General features: G+C 42.1%; 2 protein-coding genes across 2 annotated transcripts in view; both read right to left on the bottom strand.

Moving 5' to 3' along the window:
- Nucleotides 1-16,741, bottom strand: part of tiam2b (TIAM Rac1 associated GEF 2b) — a 52,711-nt gene extending 35,970 nt beyond the window's left edge. Inside the window, exon 1 of the mRNA XM_084736768.1 lies at nucleotides 16,615-16,741. The gene's annotated coding sequence lies outside the window, so the exon portion shown is untranslated. The remainder of the gene's footprint in view (nucleotides 1-16,614) is intronic.
- Nucleotides 16,742-19,218: 2,477 nt separating this feature from the next.
- LOC146314875 (transcription factor E2F6-like) lies at nucleotides 19,219-25,547 on the bottom strand. The gene is made up of 9 exons (XM_084738158.1): nucleotides 25,308-25,547; nucleotides 23,949-24,194; nucleotides 23,045-23,082; nucleotides 22,750-22,802; nucleotides 22,476-22,662; nucleotides 21,133-21,288; nucleotides 20,864-20,978; nucleotides 20,369-20,528; nucleotides 19,219-19,685 (listed from the first exon to the last, which is right to left on the bottom strand). The coding sequence occupies exons 1-9, from the start codon at nucleotides 25,428-25,430 to the stop codon at nucleotides 19,669-19,671; spliced, it is 1,095 nt and encodes a 364-aa protein (XP_084594284.1). The 5' UTR covers nucleotides 25,431-25,547; the 3' UTR covers nucleotides 19,219-19,668.

Raw genomic sequence — 25,547 nt, 5'->3', positions numbered from 1 at the left:
TCATCTTGTGGATGTTGATGTTAGTTTGCATTGTTGACTAAAAGCAAACCATGAGGACGGACATGAAAAGCCTTTCTGGAGCTTTTATCTCAGCGTTACTGTAGCGCACATTGTCCCTCGTCACATCCACCCCCAAGTATCATCCTCGTGTCTCCCAGCAGGCTGTTCAGCTGCTGTGATGGATCGAGTCTTTGCTCTAATCGACAGTTAATTGAATGAAGTGTTAGCTGGTGTGGTGGAGGCTGACAGACTCAGGCGGTGCTGCAGAGACTAATCAGATTGGACGGCAGGTCAAATGTAGTTTGGTTTAACCAGCAGAAGGTTATCTGCAGGTCCTCAGTAAACTGTCAATAAATCAGGGTCAATCCAGACTCTTCTTCCCCCGTCTGATTTTAGATTTCCCTTCCTGGATGTTATATCCTTGAAACCTTATCTGTCTAAATTTAACAGAAGCATTTTCAGCTTGAACAACCTTAAGAAAGTTAAAAGTATATTTGAGTATCTGTGTTCAAACACGCTTCCAGGGCTCAGGAATCATTAAACCAAATCAAGGCTTTCTAACCATATTGTATGGACTCCCTGGAGCCCCACAGACCACTGGAGGCCCCACGTCCTCAGTCAGGGGGACCGCTAGACTAAATGATCTAAATTGTCTGCACCATAACCACATTTGTCACTGCAACAAGCATCACTGAGCTCTGAAAGCCGAATTCAACCAGAACAACTGTGAGCTTCTCAGTGACTGTGTGGTGAAGTGTGTGAGAGATGAATGGAGGATGTGTGTGTGTGTGCTGATCACACTCCTCTTCCTCCTCCTTTGTCCTTCACAGAGAGAGGCTAAGAGAGTCCAGACAAAGCAGAGACGAGTGCCCGGTGTCAGTCCTTTCACTCAGCCTCCAGATGCTCTTGCGGGGCCCTGTGGCCCCCAGATCATCCATCAAAACACAAGACTCACTGTCAGAGAGAGAAGCAACATGCTAACAGTGATGCTGTCAGGGATTCAACTTCTGTTTGGCTTCAAAGCACAGTTTGCATCACATTATTAATGTATTACTGTCTGATGGACGAAACTATGAAAATAGATCCAAGTTGTAAATAAGTGGAATGATCAAGGTGCGAAGCAGAATTTTCCAAAAGTCTTAGTGAACCGCAGTCAGCATCATGATGTTCACGTTCACACTCCTCAAGTGAGCATCATTCGGGGCATCGGCCTAAACCACAATGTGATGTACACAAGACCGAACACTGGAAAATAAAGTACACTCCATATGTGATACTGACTAGCTTGCTGTTTGCAAATCACCACGATACATGCCCCATAGCTAAGTTACAGCTAGGTAGCTAACCTTAGCTTAGCTAATAGTCCATCCCTGCCTTGAATCACTAATAATCACCAATATATTTCACGTACTTTGCAGTAATATTTGCTTTGACTTTGGACTTTGTGTTTGACTTTGTGTTGTGGTGGGTGCTAGTCATTAGCAGACTGTTTCCAAGCTAACGCTAGCTAGTGTTGCAAACTGTTGGTGCCATAAAGAAGGTGACACTCAGGAGCATAAATGTCACATCCTTTGGATTTTCCCGGAAACAGACATAGACATCAGTCCACAGGCTAATATAGACAACTGAGAAAACCAGAGAAAGTCTGATTCTTTAAGTTTAAGTTACGTTACAATCTGTTCACATACTGGAAATTAACAGTGATTAATGACATTATTACATACTGCACCTTTAATAGACAGAAGTGAGATCATAAGAGAACTGTGCTGTGAATGCTTCCACTCATAGGCTTGACACAAGTACACACAGTACTCAGTGTCTGGTTTATTAGTACTGAACACCAAGCTAAAGCTAATGCAGTCTGGAGACACACTTATGGAGTATCTTCATAAACACCAAATCCAGACAGAGGATGAATGTGAGAGAAATCCAGTTGGTGGCATCTTAATAAAACAGGTCCTCCTCGTGTGTCACTGTCCATGTGTACTGATGTTGGTGAGGCAGTAACCATCATTTTCTCAGTCAGGACTTGAAATTAAATCAATCAATCAATTTTGTCCTTTTAAATCCAACTACTTCAAAGTCAGTCTTGGAAATGATTGGCTATCATTTGACGACAATTTAGCTTCTGAAGGCCACAGCCAATGTTTTGGTGCTTCCAGTGCTGCCAGCAGATATCTGAGCCAAGACTACCTCTTCTGTGCACCAGTCATTGTTCACAATCTGATTAGCGACTTGAGACATGAGACTGGAGTTGGAGTTGAGAGAGAATGTCTGCAACCAGAAAAGCAAATAAAGAGCTAAACTATCATCAGACAGTAGGTTGTGGGTTATTAGACTGTTTTGGCCATTTTGACCTTCTTCATCTTTTGCTCTCTACATGGACTGCTTACCCACATGCAACCGAAGCCCGCTGAAATATGATTGGTCAATACTACAAACAGAAACCAGAACGCTTCAGATACCAAAATCTTGTCCCTTGTCTACAGATTCTGCATTCAGATATCTGTTTACAGAGACTACTTGAGTGTTACTGGATTTGAGATGAAAAAATAGTCTGTAGCTTTGTGGAAAGTGATGTTGCTGTGTTGCTAAATGAGTGCAGAACTGTTCATCGTCTGCCAGCAGGAGATTCTGGATCCTCCCACTGAAAAACCAACAACATTAAACACACTGATGGTCCTTCACGGGTAATTTGGACACAAAGTTTCCATTAAAACAACATGTGCTGTTTTTCTCTGAGATAAAACTCAGATTAGCTCCAACTGAAAGGAGACAAAGCGACAAACAGTGAATAATGATGTTGGTCCCTCGCCGGATAAAAGGAGCCATATGTTGGCAGAAGAGCTCTGAGCCAAGAAGCCGAAATGGAATCAAACCAGCGACGGATGGAGCAGCCTCAAGATCAGCATCACCGCTGATGGTCGCACTTTATCTGTTTCAGACGTTAGTTTGTCTTTTTTCAGCTGCATGTTGGCCTGCAGACCAGTTCAGTGCTGCTCAACACACACACAGGTAATCACACAGAAATGAGCCGGACTCAGCGGTTAGTCAAAAACCCTGAGTCCAACCACAGAGTAAACACAGGCCAGAGGAGCTCAAACAAAACTGAACACCACTGAATTTGTTATTTCAGTAACAGAAAAGGTTTAGAAGTTTATAATCTGTTGCAGCTGACAGAAAACAGTGAAAAAGGTCAAAAATGTAAAATCTTGAAATGTTCTAAAATTCCTGGATTTGCATCAAATCCTCATCACGTGTTCTTTGGTTCAGGGGAAACTTTCCACCACGTCTGACTGAAATCTGAACGAGTTTTTGAGATATTTTCCCGACAAACAAACAGGACCGAATACTGAACCACATTTATTTATAACTTTTGAGTTAAATTTGGTCAAATCCTGTTGTTTGAAGCTTTTGTTTTATAAAATCAGGTTGTATAAACAAATAGAAATACTGTCACTTAAATGCTGATGAAAATATCTGACACGTCAAAGAACTTTTACTTTTCAACCAACGTTTGGCCAGTTTTAACCAAGTTGTGAAATCTGCAGTGAGGTGGAACCAGAATTCTCAGAGCTTCACCAAACCGAGGCTCTCAGAGGTTTGTGACCAACACTGAAAATTAACAACAAGACAATGACATTCCATGTTGGGAGTGAAGTGCTGCCACATGCAAAAGAGCTGAAGTATTTTGGGATGTTGTTCATGAGTGAGGGTGAACTGGAGCTTGAGATGAACAGGTAGATTGGTGTGGTATCAGCAGCAGTGTGGGTGTTTTACTGGACTGTTGTGGTGAAGAGGAAATTGAGCTGAAAGGCAATTTACCAGTTGATCTACGTTCCAACCCTCACCCATGGTCATGAGTTTTGGGTAGTGACTGGGAGAACTGCAGATACAAGCGGCTGAAATGAATTTCCTTTGAAGGATGTTTGGGCTCAGCCTTAGAGATAAGGTGAGGAGAACCAACATCTGGATGTGTCCCAAGGAGCCAGATGAGGTGGTTCGGGCATCTGATTAGGATCCTCCTGGATACCTCTCTTTGGAGGTTTTCCAGTCAAGTCCAACTGAAAGGACTCTGGGGTAGAGCCAGAACTCACTGGAGGGATAACATATCCCATCTGACTTGGGAACATTTCTGGTTACCCCCAGAAGTAGCTGGAAAACTCTGATGGGAAGGGGGACATCTTGAATACCCTGCTTAGCCTGCTGGCACCGCGACCCGACCCCGGATTAGAGGAAGAAAATGGATGGATGGATTAAAGAGCAAAATAAAAGCTGTGAAAATATGAAGTTCTTCCTCTTCTTCCCAGGTGATGAACCAGGAGACCATAGCCACACTTCTGAAAACCAGGCATGAGAAGTGAATTATTCCTGGCTGCAGTGCACCAAAGAAATCACAGAACAGTCTCCCAAGAGAAAACAAATGACAAGTGGGTCTATTTTATTTTTGGAGACTTGCCTCGACCTGTCCTGAGTAAGTCTCTGTACAGCACATTTTAGACCAGAGTGCACATATAACCAGGGACAACATGACACTATAGTTGTACAAAAGCAAATGTTATACCATTAGTTTGTTTGCAACAGCGCTAGCAGGTTCTGTAACTGTAATGTAGCTCCACAGCAAATACTTTGTTGGTGTCACTCACTATTTTAGTTAGTTTGTAATACTGTTAGTTTTGGGCCAAGAGGACAAGATATTGAAAGCATCAGTAGCAGCAGCCAGCAACCGACCTGTCTGAGGGAATGTAATAAACAAACTTGTGTTAGGAACTGTAATTTGGAGCACTCTTGACAGTTTTAGGTACCACAGGTGTTTTAGCTGCAGTGCACCGCCCGTCTGCTACACTGAATGACTCAAATCAAACACCCACAGTGTAGGTCAGCTGGGTCTGGCTAACGTGGATGATCCAACTGTAACTTTTACCTTCAGTGAGGTGAGAACTGATTTCTGGTTTTGGACAAACTCAGTTTAAACTGTAGACTGTTCATTCTCTATGAACTCACAGAACATTTGATTTATGTATTTACAGACATGTTTCACTGCCATGATGTCAGTAGTTTTTTGGTTTCTTATTGGTCATGTTTTTGTTTCCTTGCATAAGTTTCAAGCTCTTTTCTGATGAAATCTATCAAGGCTTTACTTATGAAAACATTTGTATATTTATGAGTGCTCTGCTCTGCTGTATGTGGCTGCAAAGTCTATAGAAAAAAAAACAGTTTGGACAAAAGGTCTTCAAGTGCGGCTCACACCCGAGCTCAACATGACATTGTTCTACTGGTGCTGTTACGTCAAACATCATATCTGATAGAAATGATTGCCAAAACCATAAGAATAATGAAAAACCCCTGACCTTTACTTTAAGTGCAGACGGTCTGCCAATTGAAACCGGCTTTCAATGAGTCACCAGATGCCCTCTAATTGTTGGAATTCACTCATTTAAAAGGAAACTCAGACTCCTTACTCTGTTTCTTCTGTCTTGTTTGAATCCTTCAACTGTTTTATATGAACAAAGTTTCTCTTGTTGTCCTGAAAACGTGATTAAAGAGCTTCAGATCAGCTGTAAACACGTTCAGAGTCCTTCAAATTCATCTAAGAGGAAAACACAAGAAAGGAGTGTTTGTTTGAGAGCAGGTTAACACTTCCTGAGCTCTAACAGCTCTCAGTGGTTCGTACCAGCTCGGTTTGTCCTCAGAGGTCACAGCCTGCAGCCGCTGAGCCTCAGAGGAATGTGAAAGCTTTTACAGTAAACTCACCGAGGTGAACAAAGTATTTCAAAGACAAACTGTGCAGCAGTTGTTGTTTGTGGGCTGAGCGCCTCGTGCAGAGTCATGGAAATGATCCTGATCTGACAGAGCAGCCGGACTGAGGCTGAGAAAACACCTCTGACACCGATGAGGACCAAAGAGAAGCCGACTGGAATTCTACTGAGCCGAGTCTTTGTGCAGAAGCGACAGGATTACTGCAGATGTTTGCAGATGTTGCACACAGCTGAGTCTGAACGGCACAGGTGTTCAAACAAAGGAACCTGTAGAAAAGTTTTATTTTTGCTCTGTTTTCTGGCTGAAGACGATCAGCTCACATTCAGTGACAGGTGGATGACCGACCAACGGGCCATTTAGATCTCTTCATTCCAGTCAACTTTGTGTTCATGCTGACTTCTTACGGTGCCATGCCATCGTTACTCTGAAACCCCAACGGTTCAAAAAATGTCCCAGCTGTGGCTCAGCAGGTTGTCCATTAATCGGAAGATTGGCGGTTCGATTGGTGGATTGATCCCTGCTCCTCCAGTCCACATGTTGAAGTTTCCCAGGGCGAGACACTGTTCCCCAAATCGCCCCAGATGGCTGTTCTACAGGCGTCTGAATGTGTGAGCAAATGTGGGCAAATGTGCAGCAGCCCCTTTGAACTTTATACTGACAGAGTTATAAACAGCTGATCAACTGACAGTGGAGGACTGGTCATCACTTGTTATTGTCAGTTTGCAAGGTTGTGTAGATCCTGTACTCCTCCTGCAGCCATGTCTGGGAAGGAGGAGGAGGAGGTGGGAAATGACTCATTTCAACCGTAGATTGTATGTTAACCAGGACTGCAGCCTATTTATGATACAGTCTATGGCTCCAGCTCCTTATTTGGACTGTTCTACTCACTTTTTCTTGTGCAATGGCTACTTATTACTCCTTCAACTTTATAAAATGATTACAGTTTGGATCGGCATAGGCACCAAAAATTTGGTTTTGTTTAGGAAAAGATGATGGTTTTGGTTCAAATAAGTATGTTACTTACATCAGATAAGATATATAAGCAGATTTGGAACCGCAGTCGTTTCTTTTAGGGATAACTGGCTGTCAAATGGACTTTTGGTTCAATAGTACATTTTTTGGACTTTCGGGGTTTTCAGAATGGTGGGCTGTTGGACCAATGGCACCATAAAAAATCAGCATGAACACACACAAGATCAGAATTAACAGATCTAAGAGGACTGTCCTGCCAGTTCCTCTGAAGGCTCACTGCTCTGAACGTATGTATGTCAGATGAGATCAGGACTGTCGGCTTCCAGCCAAACTGTCCTGGAGACAAACTGCAGCAACATCTGGCTGCTGCAGGAATTTCCCACCCTGGTTGTAAACAACATGACGTCAACAACACAAACACACACACACACACACACACACACACACAGATTTCCTCTGAGCTGTGTTTGATGCAAACACCTCTGAGGGGTCAAACATCCCGTCACACACTTCCTGTCCTGCTGTCACTGTACAGACACAATGGCCGATGAACAGGAAAGCACAAATGAAGTTTCCACATGTGAGGAACACAGCTGGATCAAAGTCACACCTGGATTTTCATGTTTTAGCTCACTATCTTTGAAATCACATGACCTATTTTCCAAAGCATCCACCACTTTTTAGATTTATTTCCTTCCTTTCTCACAGTTTCACTTTATTTCTATGAAAATGAAGATGCATGATGTTTAATTTGCAGTAAAATTCAAGAACGTGTTGTTTTGCTGGAACTTCAGCAAGAGAACCGCTGTCACATGAAAGCATACCAACAACCTTAAGTCGCTGTCTTACATAAGAGCTGCTCCTCAACATCAAGAGGGCGAGAGTCATCAGAAACCACAGGACACATTCTCTCTCTCTTCTTGGAGAAACTCAGGCTTGAAACAATGAGATCAGAGAGGAGGAGGAGAGGCTGCAGTGAAGAAACTATGAAATAAACTGAGTGACACGGGGAATATGACAGACATGTTGGACATGTCAGGAACCAGATTAAAGCCTCTGACATTACATAGTTTCATGGGTTCTTAAAACTTTTCATCTTAAGGGGAATTTACTCCCACACTTCTGCCTGCAGGCTGCACACTGTAACAAGGCTGTCCCCACCTCTGCAAACATCTGTCTGTGCTGCAGGCTTCCTTTGTGTTAATATTACTAAGCACACTGTCACCATCCTGTGACAGTTTTGAGTTCTGTTAAAATACTGACATCACCATGACGCACAAAAACATCAACCAACTGCTTCTCACCTTTACCTTTTTAACATCCCAACTTTTACTGCCAATATCAACACTGACATTCGGGGCCCCATCTGACACCTGGATCACTGCTCAACTGTCAGTGCTCCATTACAACCAGTGCTGTTGTCATTTACACATCCTGCACCAACACTGTGCGAGTACTTGAGTCCAACTGTGGGCTCATGGGTGTGTTGGTTTACAGTGAGGTGTGATCTTGCGCATTATTGGCTCATTACTATCTTGAGGCAGCAGAATATGTTTGTGCCACTGACCAACAAAAACCTAATCTCGCATGGTCAGACGTTTCTTCACAGCATTCAGCGCTGGAGAAAAGGTCTGGCACCATGCATACTCATTCTGCAATACAAGAAAATATGCACTGCCTTGTTTGTATTTCTTTGAACCGATCAATAAATAAAGTCTGAACATTAGAAAGAGTTGTTCCTCACAACAGAACATCAGACACGTTCTTACCCACCAGAAATACTCTATTAAGTTACAACCATTACATAAACCTTGTACCAGGGAGCTGGTGAGGTAAATCTGTTTAATGTCGGGTCCATCTTATTTGGACATTTGCGTCCTCACATAGAGTCCTCGGGTTAATGTCTACATGAGCTCAGGGTTACAGTGAATATCTGACAGGGACTTCAGTGTTTCCACTATCAGTCAGTCACAGTCAGTTTTTAGAGCCTCAGAAATCCCTGACCTCCCTGACAGGAAGACCAGCAGATACTATCCTAAAATATATCTACTCTTCTGAGTATTTATTATGGAAACTCACACTAACAAGAAAAATACACTGCAGCTCTGGTGTCTCCATCTCAGCATCATCAGCATCTTTTAGTTTTTCCACTGCAGAGCTGTTTGGTGAATCAGAGCCAGAAACGTCTGGGAGCTTCACCAGTCAGCTTCAAGTGTACCGTTACCAAAACCCACTGAGCAAAGACGGAAAAACTCCCCGAACAGAGCCAGCAGGACGACAACACGCCGCTCTAATGCAGTGGAAATAAAAACCTCAACGTATCAGGGGTGATTTTCCCCTGAAGAATCAAAGCTAGAGGGACGGACGGATGGATGGAAGCACAGACGGAGAGATGGCAAGATGTGCCCAGGATATGGGAAATAGGAAAACTGGATGTTTTCCAAAACTGAACAAATCCACTGTAGGAAGGGACGAGTGTGATGAGGTTTTCTTTTAATATTGTGAAGTTATAGAAGAAAAAGTCCTTAGTTAAGTTGATTACATTAGAATATCAAGTGATCTTTATTTAATAGAAATACGAGAATAAAAAGGTTTAAAAGTAACTAAATACATTATGACTTGATGTCATCAGTGAAGATGTAGTTTTAGTCCTGAGCTGAACACTGAATATCTGTTCTAAAAAATGACTGTCTTTTCATTTTCACACACACACACACACACACACACACACACACACACACACACACACACACACACACACACACACACACACACACACACACACACACACACACACACACAGACGACACACAGTTTCACTTGTATGACTGTGGACATGGAGGGCGAGCGAGGGGGTTTATTATGATGTGGGAAACAGAGAGAGAGTATTATGTGAGTAATTGGAAGCAGCTGTGGAGGGAAACACTGATCCTGGTTGGTTGTCGGTCGGGTTGGAAGCTGCTCTGAGAACAGCGGCAGAGTGATGTAACACACTGACAGTTGAGCTGATACACACCGAGCTCACACACAAACACACCAGTCCACATCCAGTATTAGAGACACACACTGATTTGAGATATTTAGCATTTGTCTCTCTTTAAGGGATCATAATGTTGAACAGCTACAACTAGAGGTGTCGACTCCAGAAATATGACATGGACTCAAGTTACAAATTTGATGACTTTAGACAAAATCAAAACAGACTTTCAACTCAACTTGGACTTTAACACCAATGACTATTTTAACTTTAAATCTTTTTCCTACAATATGCACATAAATGCAAAGTTGTTGTCCAGTAAAACAGACACTAAAAATGAATCTGATGCACATTTTGTAACCTATAGACAGAGAGCAGCTCACTCTGCTCTGGTTTAATCCCACAGACAAGACATGGACTCCCTTCTGCACCTTTATTCATGGACAAACTGTACATTCACTGCCACTAGACAGCTTCACGGCTCTGAGCACATCCACCAGTGTTCTGATGGTTTAGGACTTGGGAACTCACTTTGGACTTGTCAGTCTTTACTTGCAGCTTGAGGGCAAAAACTTGAGACCTACTTGTGACTTGCAAAACAATGACTGGTCCCACATCTGGCTACAACTCTGGATTAGCAAGAAGTTTTGTGCAGACATTCATGGTCCCCAGAGGTTGAATCCTACTGTCTGCAGCATAAGCATGGATGTAAAGACTAGATTACTTTGATACTTAAGAAAAATGTGATGATTCTCAGGCAAGTTCTGCAGTTATAAGGACATTTTCTATCATTTCTAAGCAGATTTGTGGACATTTACTTGTGATAAGTCTAATCAAGAAGGTCATACATTATTTACCAGCAGAGACAAATCAAACATCAGTAATACAGTAACAACACTTCATGTTAGAGATGCAGCCCACCATCATTACAGAATCCTTCTGTACTTCCAGTAATCAAATGCACCATAATGGCAGCTGAGGTTCCCAGTACATTTCATGGTCATGTTGAGCTTTTTCCACCACCGTCTGCAGAATGCCCCCTCACCCCCCCCCCCCCCCCCCCCCCCCACACCCTCCCTCACCCCTCCAACATGCTAACCAAAGCCTTTCAGTGCTGTGGACAGATGAGTCCTGAAATTACAGCTGCAGGCACCAAATAAACCTCGTTATGATGAACTGTACGGTTACAGTTCCCTTCATCCTCTGAGTAATCACAGCACAGTGTGTGTGTGTGTGTGTGTGTGTGTGTGTGTGTGTGTGTGTGTGTGTGTGTGTTTCTAATGGCTTCATTTATTCACTGGGAGATTGCTCTATTATTTAGATGCTTCCTCTGCTTGTTTGAAGAAAATTGCTGAATTACAGAATCAGAACTGCCTCTCTTGTCATTATGTTTTTGCTGCTTCATTTAAGACATTTTAAACCTCATTTTCACTTGAACAGACTGAAATCAGAGGTGTTTGGAGTCTTTAAATTTAGCAGTGAGCCGTGCCTGAAGCTCAGCTGAGTCCACAACAACCTCGTCCAAACCACAAAGTGGGGAAAAAAAGAAACAGCAGTGGTTTTTGCCAAGAACAGTGTTGGCCTTGTTAAATTTGGGTTAAAGTATGCTGCTCACCAGCTCTGTCCACTTCCTGTGTTGACGTTGAGGACCGTGGAGCTCAAAGAGGCTTTAATTCACCTGCACGTGAGTCTGAACTGAGGCTGCAGAGTCAAATTTTACAGAGATATAATTTTCTAAAAATTTGGCTCACACATTCTCTCACTGAACTGAATTGTTACATCCCTAACATCAAGATAAATGTCAGCTTTATTCTAGGCTGTGGTCAGTAGTGTACTGTGTTGCACCTGTAACCACACCCAACAGTGATGTCACAGGGTCCTGAAGTGCATCTGAACATCACTGCAACCAATGGATGTCTGCAAAGACAAGACTTTCAAGTCATCAAGTTAGCATCTGGGACACTAAGAGTAAGAACATAAATAAGCTAACAGCTGTTATCTTTTCTTTTGCAGTGATGTAATCATTTTAATTTCAGAACTCGCCTCCCGACATCCAGATGTTCCACCAAAACAAGTTCCCTCTCAATGCTACTTTGCAGCAGCACCATCACTGCATCCAGGGCTTAGCTCCGCCCAAGATGTTTGTGATTAGTTTAAAGAAAAACAAACAAGGCAGGGCGTTCTTTGTTTTATAGCAGAAGGTGTAAGCCTGACCTTTCTCCAGTGCTACGCGCTGTGGAGAGAGGTCTGGCTACGTGAAACCAAGTTACTCTTGAAAGAGCGCAACAAACCCGTGAGAAGAGATTTTGCTGCTTTGTAATTTGTGTCTATCTGCCATTTTACAGCCGCTCCACTCATGAAAACCGCGTATCCATTCAGCAAACGAAAAAAAAAAAGAAAAAAAAAGACAAGCCTTCACGCAGGTAGCTCTCTGATTATGGAGATGTAAATCCCTGCAGGGTTGGACGTGTGTCTGAAAAAGATTTTCTGTTCATGTTAATTCTTTTTAGGACTCAAAGTCAATATTGACAAAATCAAATATCTTATTATTTTGAACAGAAACTCTTTATACAAATTATGTCACTTGGCTTGACCTTTGACCTCCTTATAAACTGTTGTTGAACCATTATCTGAAACTTACTGCAGGTTTGTGAATTTGATTGTAAAATGAGTTTTAAAGGTTCAGTTTAACCTCCCAACAGTACGAGGTGATGACAAAACTATCGTGGTGAAAATTAGATCCAATTAGGTTTATTATCCAGAAGCTGCTTCACATTGTGCTGTAATTGAGTTCAACTCTGCTGAGTCCGATCTTATCGGCTCAGCCTTGAACACACACACACACACACACACACACACACACACACACACACACACACACACACACACACACACACACACACACACACACACACACACACACAAGCCTCTTGTTGGATCAGACGGCTTAAAGTCAGAACAGGCCGGCCGAGCCTATCGCCTTCTTCCATCGTGCAGAAAGCGGCCGCCCGCGGCCGCCCGCCCGCCGTGACGAGAGGAAAAACAAACCACTGGTCTCACCTCCACTGTGTGTGTGTGTGTGTGTGTGTGTGTGTGTGTGTGTGTCCATCAGGTGTTTCACTGACAGTTTTATAACTCTGCTTCAGGTTTACAATGAGGTCAAAGTTACCTGTTTCATTTTCTGACGTGTATCAATACACAAAAATCAGAGTGCAATCCTCACCAAATCAAGTCATTTCACCTTTTTTGCTTTCTGTACATTATTTGTATTGTTTGTTATTTTTTATTATTATGTAATGTATTTAACTTGTGTAGGTAATATACTTATTTTATCTTATTTTTTATACTTATTTTAACCAAAACCATGATATTTTCCTTCTCCTAGTCGCAGTTTTTGTGCCTAACCCTAACCAAATTGCATTTTTCAACATCAACCATGATGATGGATGTCACCTGACTATTGTCGCCACGTCCAAAACTCAGAAAATGTGGCAGGTGTTAAATGTGTGTATATAAGTGTTCAGTATGTTGACAGAACAGAGACTGAACCTGAGTGCAGGAGAGCAGAGAGAAAGATTTATAAAGTGTCTGTGTTCAGCTCTCTGTACTTTTACAGCTTCTAACTGAATCTCTGTGGTCTGAAGTTTAGTTTCTGTCCTGCATCGCTGTTTGTACTTTAAGTTACTGCTGATTTTTCTGCTTCATAATGAAAGCATTTAAATAACAAAATAACACAGCACCTTTATTTTGAAGAATTTATAGGAAATTAAGTTTTTATCCACCATTTTACAGCTACTTGACTCAAGACAAGCGTGTCATCAGTTCATGGTCAGTTAAAGACACACCTTTAAGCAGGTAGCCCTGTTGTAACGGGGATGGACATCCTCGTGGTGTCGAGTTAAATCGAGTCAAGTCAGCATGTGACAGGAAAAACAGTAAAATACTGACATATTGTCAATAAGAACAACATAGATAAACTTCCACCATCCTGAAGTGTAGATAATCCCTGAATAACTGCAGCTCAGTGGTTTGTTCAAGTGGACACCACGGGTCAACAAACGTCCCACAGTCCTCAGTCCCAGAGCCGAGGGGAGGATGTAAAGTGACTCTCATTATCTGTCAGCAGACACTAATGAGCTGCTCTGAGTATTCATCAGCACGCTGTTTAACTGGGAGGTGACATCTGGAGAGCTCGGAGCGAACGCTCGGCCGGCGGAGCGTCACTGACGCCCAACAAAGAGATCAGGAGGATCTCTGCTCTGCCACATGTCGCCCTGATCACTGAGGTATTCCTCTTATTGATCACTGAAGCCTCCGTCACGTTTGACTGATTCTTTCTTTGCTTTTTAATCAGAGATAATCAATCATGGTCAATGTTCTTGATCTTGAAATTACAAACCCTGTTCACATCACAGCATCTCTGCATCACATGACTTTCATCACAACATTTCTGCTCCAGGTTACTTTTATTTAACATCTTTCATACAAATGTAAATCAACATTTCCTCCAGTCTAATATTTTCTGGTATTATTTTGAGGCAGATTAAATTAATGGGAAAGATGTTTTCACTCGTCTCCAGAGTTTGATGTGATTGGTTGTAGTAGCCCGTGTTAGACGTGATCGACTGATGGTTGATCTAAAAGTGAAGCTGCCTACAGGCGTAGAAACCAGCCTGGAGGACACTTTAGGTCCAGTCTAACTAGGACACAGTTTGTGTTTAGTGCTGCTGTTCTCAAAGATCAGGATCAAACTCCACAAACAGACCAACATGACAGACAGAGTTGAGCGTTTAGCTTCAGGTTTCCTCTCGATGTTTATTTCTCCTCGAGTTAAACGTTCTCCAAACATTCCTGTGTGTTCATTTCTGCACAGAAACAACAACAGCAACACGACTGTGGGCCTGCAGCACCGCACGGCTTCCAGCTCAAAGCAAACACGGCGACACAGGCGAGCAGTGTTCGACCCACCGCCACCGCCGCCGCCGGGGCGTTTCCACATCACCACCTGAGCTGCTCGCCTTACAACACAAACAACCAGGTCAAACCACGGCAGAGAGGTGACAGATGGTTAGTAGGGCAGGAAAATAAACATGGCTTCAGGATTTGTTTACACTTTTACCTGTTTTACACCACAGGAAATACTGCTTTCTGATTGGTCAGCAGTTAAGTGCTCAAGGTGAATTAAGTGTAGGCAGCCATAGCAACAGGATAGATGTTTCACGCTCCTCAAAGAAATGTGTCCACAAACCTTTGGCCACTCTATGACGCCACAAACAATAAAAGCTCTGTGTGTGTGCGTGTGCGTGTGCGTGTGCGTGTGTGTGTGTGTGTGCGTGTGTGTGTGCGTGTGTGTGTGTGTGTGTGTGTGTGTGTGTGTGTGGTTGAGTACAGAGCAGACACATTAGAAGCTAAGTGGAGTCCTGCAGAGGCCCAGAAACCTCCAGGGAGGAGAGTTCAAGACCTGAAGCCCCGACACACACACACACACACACAGACACACACACACACACACACACACACACACACACACACACACACACACACCAGAACAAAGACACCACAGGGGCCGGCTGCAGGTTATTTAACAGGGTTTCCCCTAATAGAGACACAGCTGCTGCATTTCTTCAGGTTCAGGTTCTTGCTGTGAGATTCGAGGAAACACCGACTGAAGAAACACTCAGGAATTTACAGTTAACTGTTTGCCAAATCAGAAAAAAATGAAAATAAATAAAGCTAAATTTGCTGTTTGTATCTCCTACAGATGATGAGCTCATAGTTTCATCTGGTTCCCAGCCAATATCTCATTATCAGGTTTTACAAACATTCAAATATCCACATCAGTCACAAAACAGACAAAACAGTATCACTACTCAACAAAACAAGCAAGTTAACAGTCCAGCAGTATCAGGAAGTTAATAAACTGTTCATAAAAGTTATAGTTTTGGGAAAGGAAGCAGGGTTGGACATTAAACATGATCTGATGACCCTTGGCCACAAAAGCTTACTCTGTGGCCACCAAATATTCCATGAAGGAGGCCACCAACTTTTATCTCCACACCATGAGACTTCATCAACACAACGTTACAGTCCCACAAATATCCTGATCCCTTCACACATTTTAGTTCAACTTTCTACAGAAACAGTGAACAGAACTTTTCTGTGTGCTGGGATGTTCTACCAAGAACAAGTTAAAGAACACTGAACTAACTTTTTATAAGCTGACGAACCAAAAAAAAGAAGAAGCTGGTTTCAGGTGCTCTGACAGCACATGCTAAATGTGACTTTAGAAAGTTGATCTTTGTGTTTCACGTCATGCTTCAGAGCTGATGTGTCCTCACGTGTCCACAAAAAAACAAACAAACTTGAAACCCAAACAGGAAGCGTCTCCTTGCAGCTGCAGCAGGTTTCATTCAGCAGCTCTCAGCCGTCCGTCCTGCATCTGGAGGCTGAAGGAGAACATGTCATCTCTCTGCTCGTGTTACGTAATGAGCTTCAGTCTGCTGCCAACACACTGAGACAAACAGACGAGGCTCCATCCTCTGCACCACAAAAATCCTCCACCGACTGAAATAAACACACTACAGGATCTGATGTGTGATTATTCTCTCTCTCTACACTCACATTACAGAGGACCCACTCATCTTCTCTGAGGAATACTGCAGGATTATCATAATGAGGACCAGAAGAAGTTGACGGTGAACACCACAGCAACATTATGTGGATTCCACAGAAAGATATAGACGATAAAACTATCAGAGTCAAACAAACACTGTTGGACACTGCACAAACTCAAATATTACATAATTTAACTGTCTGCTGGGACAGTGAAGGCATCACGCTGCCTTTCTCACATCTGGACAAACACAGCTTCATCAACTTCACCACCGACGAGAAAAGAGACTCACCTGCAGTCGAGTCCTGCAGAGTTTAAAAAGCTTCTTGTTGAAATGTCTCTGTTTTATGTATTTTCCTCTGCTGCGTTCGCTTGTTGTGTTGAACCTGCGTGTTTGAGTCTCGTGTTTCCCGTCCTGACAGCAGGAGGGCGGGGTCCCTCAGCTGGACCCGGACCAGCAGGAGGAAGAGGAGGATTTGTTTCACCAAACCACACCTCAGTCACACAGTGGTGGAGAGGAAGGAATGCAGACACACTAGAAACTGTGTGGATACACACAATGTTGAGGTACTTTCTTTTTCATTTTCTGGCAAATTCATACTTATTTTTCACGTGTCGGACGGAAATATTGTACTTTTCACTTCTTTACATTTTAGTTGCTCCCTGGACTTAGATTTTTATCAGTCAGATCAGGTTTCAAGGACTAACAACATCTTTTTATGATTATACAACTCAACACAACAAAATGAAGTTGTAGTTCCTTAACAATAAACACAAAATACAATATATAGATAATTTTGCCATTCAATATGAACATGAGTATGTTTTGCCAGTAAGAGTCGTATTTCTTTGTTATCTGTGACGTGAGATCATCAGGTTTTCACAAAGTGTGTGTCCTCCTGTAGTTCAGTTATAAAATCAGTTGATCTGTGGAGATTCTCTGCTGAGGCTGCAGCCGCACCGCACGCTCCGCGCTCCTTCACGCCGTAAACTAAGCATTTATTTGGACCAAAGCAGAGTTGGTGAATGTTGGGACAGTGGAAAGACCAACCAAGATTTTTTGTTGATTTTATTGAGTTTGTCAAGTTTAAATGAAGCTGACGATGTTGTTCCCTCTTCATTTGTCTTTTAGAAATGTGTTTTTTGTTTATTTTCATTTTGTTTTTTCTTTTTCATCTTGTTGCATCATTTTTTTTGTCTTGATGTTTGAAGGCGAAACTCAATGATGCAAAATAAAAATAATTAAGTGATGAGTCTGGATTGTTGTAGTTTTGTTTGTGTGTTTGCGTGTCTCCCGTCATGGACACTGTTTGCTGTATGGCTCCATCTTGTTGTGGTGAGGACAGTTTGATGGACCATGATGGAAATAAGTCTTGGACTTTGTCTTCTCCCTGACAAGTTCCTTTACGCTGGTGCTGCTTTTACTACTGTATCTGATCCTTTGTCAAATAAACTAAACAGACATCTGAAAACTCAATTTCAGTACAGTAACAAAGTATTTGTACTTCTTTACTTCCCATCTCTGGTTAAAACAAACGTCTCTTCCTCTTTAAAAAAATCTCTCTGACTAGTGATCCTTTCCATAATGTTGTCAGACACTAACAAGAACAATCTGAGTCTGTCAGAGACAAAAACACAAAAACACAACACTTATCATCCTTCATTAGTCAACAGACAGTGAATATAAAAACATATTCTTATTTATAATTCCTCATTTAGCTTCTATCTGTTTTATCTGGTGACTGTGATGCACATGAGCTCCTGGAGAGTCAGTGAATCTCACTGAGGTGTTCAAAGTTCAGGGAGCCAAACTAGAAAGACAAATCAAAACCCTGTTTGACTGCAGAACACTTTCCTGGACTGGCGTTGCACTCTTCTACTGTGCAGAGACACCCGACCTTCATGGAAGAGACTAGAAGAAAACCTTTCCTGCGTCTTCACCAGAGTTCAGCATCAGACGGTTTACAGAGAAACATCTAAACCAGCTGGATGCATCTTGGAAACAATAATAAAACAGACTTCTGTGATCAGAGGAATGTTTTGTGAAAAGAACGACGTGGTGACTCTCTCATGGTTTGGGCTCCTGTTGTAACCTCAACTATTTTCATAAAGTGATTTTCCTTCTTCTGAAGTAAAGAATCTGAATCCTCCTGAGGACGGACTGTTCTCTCCGACCAAATCCACAGTAAGAAATCATTCTAATTATTAATCACATTATTCTAGAAGTGGATTCTGCAACAACATCCTTTATGTCTTGTACAACAGACACTCGCAGCCTTCTGCTGCCCCCTGCAGGCTGCATCTGGTACTACAGGACACATCAGAGGAACAAATTCTCATTAAAACAGAAAGTGTCAACATCTGAACTTTACTAAAAACAAAAGAAACTTTAACTGTGGCAGAAACACAAACAGACAATTAAATAAAAATTAAAAACACAATATTTACACAGTGGCGTCTTCTTCATGCTTCATGCTTTGAGCCTCACAAGAGTGTCGTTTTATATTAAAGAGAAGTCAGTCATGTCTACAGCTGATAACTCTGCAAGTCACAACACAACAGCACCGCAGGCCAGAGGGGAAATATGGATTTTTGATTTTAGGTGTACTGTCCCTTTAATGTGTTAAATAAAATGTAATGAAGTGAAAAGTACAATATTTACCTCTGAAACGCAGCGAGGTAGAAGTATAAAATAACATAATAATAGCATAAAAATGAATATAATTGGTGTATTTTCCTGATTATCCACAGATATTCTGAAAACTTCCTCCTGAGATCTCTGCTCTCTTCCCATTGGCTCATCTGGAGTCTAACATCACCTGTGAAGGTAGCAGACAGTCTGTGTCCTGCAGAGAGTGTGACGTTTGAAACCATCAGCAAGAAATCATCCCCCGTCTTATACGACTTCAGATTTTATTGATCCAAACGTGTGTATCCAAAATACAAAAACAAAACAGGAGAATATTTTACAGAAAACGTCCCTCTGGACACGAGGACATGACAGGAAACACAAAGACACGCTGTGTGCTGCATCATCGCGCCTCTTCATCACTACTCATACAAAAATAAATCTTCACCATCCTCACCTTCACTGTTTTCGTGAGGTCACGTCTCAGCAGAGTGACTGGTTTTACTGGAGTGGATGAAAATGACCCAGTAACAGTTTTCACAGCTGCTGAGTCATGATTCAGAGACGGTCAGCAGAAACCTTCCTTCATGTGTGACGAGCTGCTGAGTGTTTGACTCTTTGGTACCTGCAGACGATCTGAGGCGGCGTCTCGTCTTGTTTCCAGGTTTGTGTGTGAACCCTGAGGACAGCCGGCGCCTCCTGGTGGTCAGCTGCTGGTTACACACCCTGAGGACCTGAGGATGAACAACAACAACAACAACGCAGTGAGATAAAACAAGAGAAACAAACCCAGAGATTGTAGCTCATCACTGAAACCTGCTCCGCCTCGAAATACAACAACAAAATAAAATATCACCACGGTTCCTTCAGGTTTTCCTTTTCAGACTCATTTCTTCACCTCTCTGTAGATTTGATTTTTCTCAGCGTACAAATGTCAGATGTCCAACTGAAAAAGCTTTTTCTAAATTATTAATGCCAACACTTCTTTATGGCGATTGGTGATTCCAAGTTTTCCATGTTTTGTATCAATCATTAAAAATTATTGGGGAAGGAACTGATGAAAAAGGATTTAAAAATGAAATGTTAAGAGGTTCAGTTTCCTGTGAAACTCCAGCAGTGTTTTGATCTTTTAAAGGTCCAGTGTGTAAAATCTAGGTGGCTCTATTAGTAGAATACAGCAGAAATTGAACACAATATTCATCATGGCTGCTGTAGTTTCTCCTGCAACCTTGGAAGGGTGCAGTGAATTTTCATTTTATTAGTAGGAACAGCTCATATTATGTTTTTTTCTTCTTCCTTTTCTTTGCTGTCTTCAATCACATTTCTGAGGGGTTCATGAAACCTGGGACAAACTTCTATCATAGTGAAAATGGACGTGTGATACAGTTTCCAGCAGTAGGATAATATTTTTTGTTACCTGTGTGCAGCGCGGTCGTTCTGACCCGACTCTCCTCCAGTGTTAAAAAGAGGCTGCCTTTCTCTGTGGGGTTGGAGGTCACGGCGCCTCCTGACCCCACCTCGCAGCTCAGCACCATGATGGGACTCCTCGCCGCCTTCAGGTGGACCTGGATGCTCTCCTGCAACAAACACACACACACACACACACACACACACACACACACACACACACACACACACACACACACACACACACACACACACACACACACACACTCATTCTGTTCACTGTGTGGTTCCATCAGCTCCAAGACAAAATCTACTCATCTTCTGATATCGTCTCATGACGGGCAAAACGTGGAAAATTCTGAATTGATTCAAAAATGTCAAAAATGACATTAATGTAGTGCCCTCTATGGGTTATGTATTAGAATGCAACCTAAGGATTTCACTCAGACTGATTTTGTGTTTGTCAGACGTAGAGTCTAACCACCGGAGGCTGGAGGAGTTTTACCTCGGTGGGAGCAGGAATCTCCAGTTTAGTTTCCTCCGGAGCTTTGACGACCACCACCGTCTGGTCCCGGAAGACTCGGAGTCGGTTGACATCCTTGTGAGTCACGTACGCCCACGTAGAGAAAGGTTAAAGAAAACCACCTTCACTTTTATACTTATTCACTTAAAGAGACAGTTCACCCTAAAATGAAGAATATATTTTTCTGCAGTGCTGTTTATCCATCTGTGGATGCACACAGATGTCCGCTGTGATCTGCGGTGAGAGGATATGCAGAGTTTTCCACGTCATCCGTCATGTCGAAGAGTTGCTGGGCGCAGCTTTTGATGAGTCCGTCCAGCGTGTCCTCCACCTGCTGCAGGTTCTGAAGCTCCCTCAGGAACGTGTGGTGGCTCTTTCTCAGGAAGCTGGAGATCGGATACCTTCCTCTGCACACAGAACCACAGTCAGAGTCACAGAGCACCAGAGAAAAAAAAGAACCATCCAGCCTTTTTAAAATGTCTGAGCCCCTTTATAACACTCCAACTCCAAAACATTCTTCATAACTGATTTTAGAAATGAAAACAAGCTGCCTGCAGAGAAAAAATCAATGTAAAAACTGATTTTTGGGGTTATTAATGGTCAAACAGCAACTTGAGTTTGAACAAATTCAAATTAACAGATAATATTAAAAAAAAATACAACAGATATTAAAGCAATAAAACCTCTTATATTCTGTGTTTAGTCGTGTTCTCAGGTCCCCAGGAGACGTCGCCATCTAATCAACAAAAAACATTTTCAACACACTTCCTTCTTCTTCATATTTACTTTAAAGCTGCAACGATTAATCAATTATTAATTGACTATAACATTAACTGCCAATTATTTTGATAATTGATTGATAATCACTAATCATTTTAGGTAATTTCTTTAAACAAAAAAAATACCAATTGTCTGATTTCAGCTTTTTAAATGAGAATATTTTCTGGTTTCTTTCCTCTCTGACAGTAAACTGAATATCTCTGAGTTGTGGATAAAACAAGACGTGACGCAGCAGAGAAACTAAACGTCAAACCAGAGATCAGAGTTAGAAGCTATCGAAGAACTGAAAGCCGAACACACGAACAAAAACCTCTGTGTCTCTTCTCTCCTGTGCACACAGTTCAGTCTCAGCTCTCTGACAAACATCAGAAAAACATCCACGTTAATGATTTTCTTGGTTGGACTCCGTCTGGGGTCCTATGACTTTTCTAAAGGCAAATTCAAGCACTTTTCAAGTATTTTCAAGTTTTCCCAGCACCTTACAGTCATGATAAAGGATATATTTCTATACATATAATCAAAATGATTAATGATTGATGATTAAAGGTAAACAACACAACAAAGGTTCACGTTTCAAAGTGTAAGTAAACTTCACATCTTATATTACGCTGACATCATCATGAACAGGAGGCATCATCAGGCTGAAACGAGGGATTTATGTTTGTACAGTTAAGAGTTTAGTGACTTGGACGACTCGTATGAACAAACCTCACAGAAAAAAGTCAGAGAAGTTTAAAATAATTCATTAAAAATGCAAAATCCTCATCAACAAAGGGAAAGGGACGTCCTCTGATTAAATATTTTCTTGACTCACGTCCACTGGATCCTGTTGACCGACTCCTTCTGGATGAGTTTGAGCCCCTTCAGGATGTTGCTGATATCAAACACTCGCCGTTTGTGGGTCTGCAGGCTCGCTGTCGCCTGCCGCAGGTCCAGAGAGCCGTCCGGAGCCATCGACAGCAGCGCCATGAAACGGCGAGTCAACACACCCAAAGACACGTCTGGACACATGATCAGAGATCAATCAGCTGATTGTTGATGAGGTGAGTGGCAGAAATCTGGTTGGTTTCATTTAAACTCGTCCTCACCATGTCTGCTAAGATCGTTGGACTCAGTCGGTTGTTTCCTGTGTTGCAGAGGACTGGAAAGAAAAAGACAACAAAATATTTGACTAAATCATCAGTTTAATTTGTTAATTCAGCTAAAGTGATTAAACCTCAGATGTCCTCTCACAACACTAAAATAAAACATGACAATGACAAAAATGATAAATATTAACCATTTCCCTTTAATAAAACAGAAAAAAAAATTGAAATAAAACTAAATATTTTGTAAATTTTTCTAAACTGAAATATTAAAAACAGGAGCAGAAACATTTGTTACCAGATCTCCTCAGAATTCTCCAAACCTCCACCTGGATCCTGGAAATCACAAAAAGAAAACAATTTAATTTAAATCGACTTTTCTTTTTATAGAATCATTTATTTCATTATGACAAACACTTGTTTACTTCACAGATGAAACATTCATCGTCAGCGATCAAACACCTTGGATGTTTTTTCCACACGTTTGTAGCTAACCATTAGTTTTATCTTCTCGATTAATTGGTTAATTGTTTTTGTTGTTTCAGTCGATAAAATGTCAGAAAATGGTGAAAAATGTCCAAGGTGACGTCTTCAAATGTCTTGTTTTTTGATTTTGAAAATCCAAAGATGTGCAGTTTTACTGTAAGAGAGGAGCAAAGACACCAGAAAATGTTCACATCTGAAGGGGCTAAAATCAGAGAATTTGGATATTTTTTAATTGAAAAATTAGTAATCAATCATCAAAAACAGACGATTAATTATTCAGTGTGTATCTGATCCACCAACCGGCACTTATTTTAATGAGGAATCTTAATTTTTGAAACAGTTCTCCTCTCAGTCCCTCACTCTTCTCCTACTAGAACAGCTCAGCCAACCAACAGAGGCTGGAGGAGTTCAGACAACAAGAGACAAAATATACAGTTTGTATAGAAATACAGTTTATATTTATGAACTATATTGAAGCCAAATTAACAAGAAGACTGCCGACATGTGACACCTTTTATCTTGTGTTTCTACAATTATTTGTTTTTCCAGACACATAAGAAGTTGTTAAAATGTCATATTTCTTAAATGGAGTTTGGTGGGATATTTTCTCCAGAGGGTCTCTGTACTGCAGGAAATGGACCGTCTGTCTATATGTAATATTTAAGAACATAAAGAGACATGGAAGAAAATCTAACTTAAGAAAAACGTCTCCAGACCTGCTGCAGTAGATCTCCATCTTCATCCTCTCCCTCCTCCTCCTCCTCCCCTTCTTCCTCAGGGGACTCTGCTCCCCAGGGGCTGCTCAGGTCCAGCAACCCATCCAGGCAGGGCGGCATGATGGGAATGGCGTCGCTGGTGACCCCATCGGCGCTGACGTCCTCGGGCAGGAAGTGGTCCTCGCAGATGAAATGCCGCTCCGTCGGGTCCCGCTTGTCCGTCTTCCTCAGAGCTGCCAGCCAAACCTGAACAAAGTCACCACTGCAACAATTAATCTCCAACTGTTCTGATAATCAATCAATTGTTTTGGATCATCAATTGATTAATTAATCCTGTCACAATCTTGTCAGCTGAAAAATGTCTGTGCGCTCCACATGCCTATTTTTGAAGTCCTTACTGTAATTATTATTTTCATTATTGATTAATCTGTCAATCATTTTCTCCATTAATCAATTAATCTACTGGTCCATAAACTGGTGATAAATGTTGTTATTCAGTTTCCTGTCAGAGAAGAGTAAAGAAACCAGAAAATATTCACGTTTAAGAAGCTGAAATCAGAGAATTTGGACTTTTATTTATTGAAAAATGACCTTAAGACGATTAATCAGTCACCAAAACAGATGCAGATTAATTTAATGATCAGTTGATATTCGATTAATTGTTGCAGCTCTAACACCTACTGGACATGGAAAAGTTAAGTTACTTGATATATAGTATACTTTTGTACTCACGTAGTTCTTTTGATGACTACTTATACTACTAATACTGGAGTAGTTTTTGGTTTGACAATTATTCGTTCAGCTAACTGAAGCTCAGTTAGTCTGCGTCTGTGGACCGAAGCTAACATTTAAGAGGAGACAGACAGGGGACAGACAGACAGGGGACAGACAGGGGACAGACAGGAGACAGACAGACAGGGGAGACAGACAGGAGACAGACAGAGGACAGACAGGAGACAGGCAGGTGACAGACAGGGGACAGACAGGGGACAGACAGGAGACAGACAGAGGACAGACAGGAGACAGACAGAGGACAGACAGGAGACAGACAGGAGACAGACAGGGGACAGACAGGAGACAGACAGGGGACAGACAGAGGACAGACAGGAGACAGACAGGAGACAGACAGAGGACAGACAGGTGACAGACAGGGGACAGATAGGAGACAGACAGGGGACAGACAGAGGACAGACAGGAGACAGACAGGGGACAGACAGGAGACAGACAGGGGACAGGCAGGAGACAGACAGAGGACAGACAGGTGACAGACAGGGGACAGATAGGAGACAGACAGGGGACAGACAGAGGACAGACAGGAGACAGACAGGAGACAGACAGGGGACAGACAGGGGACAGTACCTTGATTCGGGTCGGGTCTGTGGGGAAGCTGAAGAACCTCTTCGGTGTTTGTTTGAAGATCCCTCCTTTTCGGTTAAAGTTCGCCGTCCGGTTCGGACAGCCAGAGACGACACACTTCACCATGGTAACCGAGGGACACTCTGTTGTCCACCTACACCGAAAAGACAACGGCGACAAAGTGTCCCGATCACAATCACGTTAAATACACCAGACAGGGACAGGCGGACGGTTTGTTTACGG

The sequence above is a fragment of the Lutjanus erythropterus genome, chromosome 15 (assembly GCF_056507025.1).
Source record: "Lutjanus erythropterus isolate fLutEry1 chromosome 15, fLutEry1.hap2, whole genome shotgun sequence".
Classification (NCBI taxonomy): Eukaryota; Metazoa; Chordata; class Actinopteri; order Lutjaniformes; family Lutjanidae; genus Lutjanus; species Lutjanus erythropterus.
The sequence above is the reverse complement of the archived record's forward strand: the minus strand, read 5'-3'. Positions and strand labels throughout refer to the sequence as shown.